General features: G+C 42.4%; 1 protein-coding gene across 3 annotated transcripts in view; it reads left to right on the top strand.

Moving 5' to 3' along the window:
- The window catches only part of prorsd1 (prolyl-tRNA synthetase domain containing 1), a 15,783-nt gene extending 13,154 nt beyond the window's left edge, over positions 1-2,629 (top strand). Inside the window, exons 2-4 of one of the 3 annotated variants that reach the window (XM_016503445.1) lie at positions 783-1,226; positions 1,677-2,430; positions 2,584-2,629. In XM_016503445.1, the coding sequence (XP_016358931.1) occupies positions 783-1,211 (429 nt within the window). In that variant the 3' untranslated portion in view covers positions 1,212-1,226; positions 1,677-2,430; positions 2,584-2,629. Of the gene's footprint in view, positions 1-782; positions 1,227-1,676; positions 2,436-2,583 lie in introns of those variants that run through there. The other 2 variants (XM_016503446.1, XM_016503447.1) reach the window with 2 other exon arrangements.
- Positions 2,630-6,518: the final 3,889 nt, after the last annotated feature.

Raw genomic sequence — 6,518 nt, 5'->3', positions numbered from 1 at the left:
CACACTCACACTCTCTCTCTCACACACACACACACACTCACACTCTCTCTCTCACACACACTCACACACACACTCACACTCTCTCTCTCACACACACGACTGTTCCTCATCCGTGTACACACACACACAGGAGCAGACTTTACAGGAACTAGTACATTTACTTGAGTTATCTGTAACACTTTTCACTTTTAGAGTAAATGTACTTTACTTAAGTATTATATTTTCCGGAAACTTATGAGGTGTAATAGCTTTTAGCTTTTTTGTCAACTGTAAAAGCTCTTCATTCTGAAGATATACTACAGGTTAGTCACTGTATTCAGTGTAAGTTGCTTCAGAGGCATAAAGCACTGCAAGTATTTCATACAACAATAATAAAACAGTGCGTTGACAAAAAAATAAAAAATACTTTTGGTGCTTAAGTGTACTATGTACTATTACTTAAGTAAAAATCTGTCTTTACAACTTTCACTTGTAATGGAGTAATATTTGAGCAGCAGTATCAGTACTTTAGAGTCAAGTAATGGAGTTCTGTACTTTGTCCACCTCTGCTTTTTAGCATATAGTCTCAACTGCTTTATGTCATCACAGAATGTAATTGTGTGTGTGTGTGTGTGTGTGTGTGTGTGTGTATTTATGTGACTGTGTGTCTCTGTGTGTGTGTGTGTGTGTCTGTCTCTGTGTGTATTTGTGTGACTGTGTGTCTCTGTGTGTGTGTGTGTGTCTGTCTCTGTGTGTATTTGTGTGACTGTGTGTGTGTGTGTGTGTGTGTCTCTGTGTTGAAGGTGTTCACGGTGGAGGAGATGATGCCTCACGTGGCTCATCTGAGCGGCGCCGTCACTAAAAACCTCTTCCTGAAGGACAAGAAGAAGAAGAGCCTGTGGCTGCTGTCTGTGCGTCACGACCGGCAGCTGAACCTGAGTGATGTGGCCAAGCGTCTGGGGCTCGGCTCAGGGAACCTGCGTCTGGCGGACGAGTCGCTGATGCTGGAGAAGCTGAAGGTGGGTCAGGGCTGTGCCACGGCCCTCGCGCTCTTCTGCGACACCGACCGCAGCGTCAGGATGGTGCTGGACCGCGACCTGACCCACGGCGGCCACCAGAGAGTCTACTTCCACCCCATGACCAACAGCGCCACCATGGGGCTCAAACCAGACGACCTGCTCCGCTTCCTGCAGGAGACCGGCCACGAGCCCGTCGTCCTGAGCTTCGACTGAGGTCACGCTCGTCTGGTCAGTGATCAGTGCTCTTTAACTGGCAGCTCACACGCTTCTGACCTTCACTTCCTCACCGTCTCTGCCTTGAGACTTTACTGTATGACCCACATTAACCTCACCGTTCTAACACATGAACACACTCTCCTTCTGATTGTGGTCGTGTAATGGATGAGAATAAGACAGTCATCATGAAGTTTATCACATCGATTTAATTTATGAAAAAAGGAATGAGGCGGCATGTGGTGTTCACACAGGAGTAACACTGTCTTTTGGTGCACACTCACACACACACGCACGCACGCACACACACACACACTCTACGCTCACTCACTCACTCACACTCACACACACACCCACACACACACTCACACTCACACCCACACACACACACACAAACACTCACACTTACACACACACACACACACGATCTGTCTTCATGTTTTGGTGTTTGGGGCTTCTCCTCAGGTCTTCAGGGGTCGTGGCTCTTCTGCAGGTCACAGGAGTGTATGAGCAGCACACATGCAGGGATGTGGAGGATCTGTCATGCTGAGACGAGCTCCACAGATTCATCAGCTTTCTCTAAGAGTCCCTCTGCTTCCTTGATTCAAGGAAAAGGGCATATTTTTTCTCGTTTTCATTGCTGAGGGGTTCATGATTACAAAAGAGAGAGAAATGGCAGGATCTTGTAGGATTGTGCCGCTCTTCAGACGAAGCTCCTCTCTGATGGAGAACAAGAGATGACAACACTTAGAGGAGAAACACAGACGCTCAATCTCAGGAAACACTGCTGTGTGTGTCTCACCACTATCCACTCGTGCTCATTCTTGTGTGATTTTAATAAAATATGTCATCTTTACACATTGGCTCCATTACTGTGAGTTTCATGATGGAGAACTGATCAGAGTTCTGTTTTTACTCTTTCTGCTACAACTTTTCTGAATGGAAATATATATATATGGAACAGTATTTAATGTTAATTTCTGTGTGAAAATCACAGTACTACTGTCTTCGTGTGATGAATCGTTCAGTCTTTAAAGGGATCATATTAGTGTAGCTGATTTGTGTTTAAGTGCAGTTTGATCTCGTCCTCTGTGCTGCCAGGACATTAAAAACATGAACATAGCTATATTTCACATCACCCTGGCTGTTAAAGGCTCATGGGTCATCTCCCCCTGCATGTTCACTGGTTATTGCATTTAACTGCCTACACTGAAATCTCGTCACGCTTTCACCGGCTGTGGTGTGTTTCTGAACGTTGTCCTGCTCTTTATCAGGATTTCATTAAGTTCACACTCGTATCAAGCTCAATCGTTTATCATAGTGGCATTGCTGTGTGAAAACACACACACACACACAGACATGATACGGAAAGGTTAAATCCTCCTGAATATAGTCACACTTGTGCTGTTCGCAGTCAAAAATGACCACACGGGAAACATACTGAAAGCTCTTTTTTTAAGATATCAACCTCAAATTTGGAGCACAACTTTAGATTTATGGCTTTGATTTTTCTAACAGTTTTAACAAACTTTTTTTTTTTCACTTCAGCAATAATCCACCAAGCGTCTTTAAAAAGAGACCAAACGTAAGTCCGTTCTCCAAAGCATTCAAGATTTGCCACAGCTGGAAATTATATTTTCACGTCCGTGCTCTAAAATTGGTTAATGGCTAATAAATGGATTGTAGCTACTGCATAAATGTAATTTAGTACCATAAAATCCCCTAAAAATACAAAATATGAAATAAAAAACATTGAACTAATAAAGTACATCATTTAATTGAAAACTCTATTAAATCCATTTTTGAGCTCTGCGTGGATCAGAGAATACAGCTCAGCTGTCCCACTATGAAGTCTGCGTCCTGATATCAGTGCACTCCCCAAAACACACATCTGTACCAATCAGTGGTGCCAATTACTAACTGTGGTGCTTATAATTAAGTGATTAAAAGCAGTTGCAAATGTTTTATAATATACTCATCTCTGCACCAAAAAAAAAGCGCAACACTTTGTTTTACTACCAAATTAAATGTAATGTTTAACTATAATCAATATTTAGCTTACACTGGAAAACAAAATGTCTTGATTTATTTCCAGAACATGATGCGTGATGAGATGCGCTTAGCCTGGCATGCCGCTCTGGAGTGTGGATCTAGTGTGTGTTAAGGGCACTGGGGATGGTCTTGCACACTTCTATCCTGTTGCGTGCACATGCTCTCAAGTGGCCAAGAGCACAAGTGTGGGTATTTGGACAGACCCTGTGTTGATCACTGCAGCCCAGGGAACACCAAAGGGAAGGAGCTTACACCATGAGTAGGCGGAGCCTCAGGTCAGTGGGGTTAGAGCTAAAGCCCCGCCCATCTCAGAGCCATCAGTGGGCTCATCCCATAGGCCCTGCCCCAAATCTCACCCTAAACCCTCGCGCTCTTCCACACTGTCGTGACTGTCAGGCCGAAGCCTAGCGTGGAGCTCGTCTCAGCGCACATTAGTGGCCACTCGTCAGCACCCTGCTGAAAGCTAAAACGGGTGACAACTTTCACGTTCAGCTTTAATCTTGATCTCGATTCAATGTCAATACATATGTATATACTGTATAAGGGGATACTAATCTTCTGTTGAGTGCATTTGAAAGCACCATTTTAAACTTTTCTTGGGTTAAATTCAGTATTTTTTTGTTTTCATTAATATTCACTTGTGTGTACTTATACGAGTATCATTAAAACACTATGTAATTTATGAACTTTTTAAATTTCACATTTAAAAAACCTATAGTGTTTAATCATGTCTAAATATTTATTCAAATGCAAAAGTTAAAAATAAGCAAGCAGGTATGCCTTCAATACTCTTGAGAAACTAGACTAGTAGACACAAGTTTATTTATTAAAGAGCATACAGGTACCTAGTGGCTAAACCATGGCATTACAAACAAAAATGATCAAAATGACTCTAATTTGCCTCTTTGCATTGGAATTTAAAACCAATTTCTCTATTTTAACCTTAAATAGACCTACTACACTAATTGTAATATAAGTAATAGAAATATTAGGAAAAAATATTTGAAGTGGTCATTAATGGACCATAATTATTGCACAAATAGTATTTAGTACCAAACGATCTCCTCAAAATATGAAATAAATATTACTGAACTAAAGTATAAAACATTTATCTAACTGAAAAAATAGTTAAGGTCTATGGTCACACTGTAAGGAATATCTGAGGGTTAAATACAAGAAAAACATTAATGTTGCCTCTCCAGAATAAACTGATACTGTAAATGTCATCGACCTAATAATCAATGCATAATATGCTGTAATTTTTTCCACAGGTAGCTGCACATACCTGCAGAGAGAAGCTGTGGTCTATCCTGTTAAACCCGTTCAGATGCACTGACAGCAGCTGCTTTGTTTAGAGCTACTGAGAGCTACTGAACCACGTGACCAGATCAAAGCAGCAATGTAGCAACTCTGATGTTCAATGCTCTGGCTTTAACTGAGGCGCTACAACGAATCACATCATATTAAGTGCGCCAAAACGGTATTTATTGTTTGAATGTTGTATTCAAACTTACAAAATTTGAAAGCTGAGACTTTGTTTCATATCACAAGCAGGGTTGCCACTTTGGCTTTACAAGTGCAGCGTGAGAGCGAGACAGAGCCTGGAAGCTGTATCTCACGCCAAATGCGTGAGAGTTGGCAACCCTGGCTAAATGACACATGTGACACCCTACAGCCATTGTACGACCACACGACCCCAAGTGCTCATGAAGTGTGTTTAGGGCAGGGCCACAGACTGTTTGAAAAGATGGACAACACGTCTCTGTTTCCTTCCACTGTAGAAAATCAAGCCGAAATGTTCCAGAAACTCGCTTGAACATGTACGCATGATTAGAACTGTGTAAAACGACATTTTACACAGTTAAAATGCTTTTTTAAAAATAAAAATAAAAACTGGGAAAGTGTGACTGTCTTTGGTCTGATTAGAAGGGTTATAGGGTTTCCTTTAGCCTCTGCTCTGTCTGATGTGAGGTTTAGCTGAGCTCAGCTCATTTAGTAGCTGGGTTTCCATCCAAAGCTGTGATTTTAACTTGTGCGCAAAACTGGAATATCGCATAAAACATTTGCGAACAAACATCGTTTCCATCCAACAAGTCAAAGAGAACAAAACGTCTCAGGTTACTAGTTACTTATGTAACCATGGTTCCCTGAATAGGGAACGAGACACTGCGTCCTCTAGGGGTCGCCATTGGGAACGCCTCGTCGTGACCCATGTCTGAAGCATACATTGAAAAAACACCAACAACAATTTTCATGGTGAGTTGCCCCTGGGACGTCAGACGGCTGTCTGTGACTTTATCCCCTAAGGCCAAAGGCCTAGGCTACATACCCAACTTACCTGATAGGGCCAAACTCCTGGGCCCGGGGTAGAGCTCAAGGCTTGGAATCATAATGGATTCCTTGAAAAGAGAGACAAACGAGAGCGGAGCTTTTCATTAAAATACGCTCGCAATGAACGCGGATTGCCCCCTCAAGGACATCGCGTGCGTGCTCTTTGCCCAAACAAAGCAGAGATTGTGTGTGTCATCAGGTGTCAAATAACAACTACGCGGATGCACACACCCTCTAAACGCTTTGCTAGTGCTCGCCATAACGATAGGAATATAGACCGCTCTTACCACGGACGCAGTTCGAAGTTCCCTTGAAAGGGAATCGTCACTTCCTGATAAACTGGCACTATAAATCACTAAGAAAAGTAGGAGAATATAATAATTTTCATATATAATAGTTGACTTGCGGCTCAGAGCGAGCAGACGAAACACAATGAATGCGGCCACTGCTTTCGGAGGTGGATGCTGCTGTTTGGGAACGCAGTCGTGTAACAGTTCAGGGAGCCAATTATACAGAAATACTTTGATGACAGACTTTGCTCGTGCATTTCTGAATGACCAAAACAACATTTCAGATGCTGTGAATGAGATCGGTCCGCTGGTTAGTCAGGTTATGACGTCCCATAGCGCAGTCACAGGACTTTTTGAGTCGCTTGGAGGAATTTATTCGCAAAATGCTTTTCCATCTCCTATTATTCGCATTAACCCTTTTTCACACAAGTCAAAAACCACCTCAAGCAAGTGTAAAAACTTTTTTGCGAATTAAGGGATTTTTATTCGAAATTTGGCGTTTCCATCCCTCCCAGCAAACAATAGCCGTCATTTCACCGTCTCGGTTAACTATAGGCCCGAATCCCGATATAGTCCGGCTATGTGTAACCCACTTCTAGCCCAAATAACCTTGAATTTGTAGTTGATAGTGACC

Source organism: Sinocyclocheilus anshuiensis, unplaced genomic scaffold (genome assembly GCF_001515605.1).
Source record: "Sinocyclocheilus anshuiensis isolate Anshui unplaced genomic scaffold, SAMN03320099.WGS_v1.1 scaffold2148, whole genome shotgun sequence".
In the NCBI taxonomy this organism is placed as follows: domain Eukaryota; kingdom Metazoa; phylum Chordata; class Actinopteri; order Cypriniformes; family Cyprinidae; genus Sinocyclocheilus; species Sinocyclocheilus anshuiensis.
This window is presented reverse-complemented; position numbering and strand designations above follow the sequence as displayed.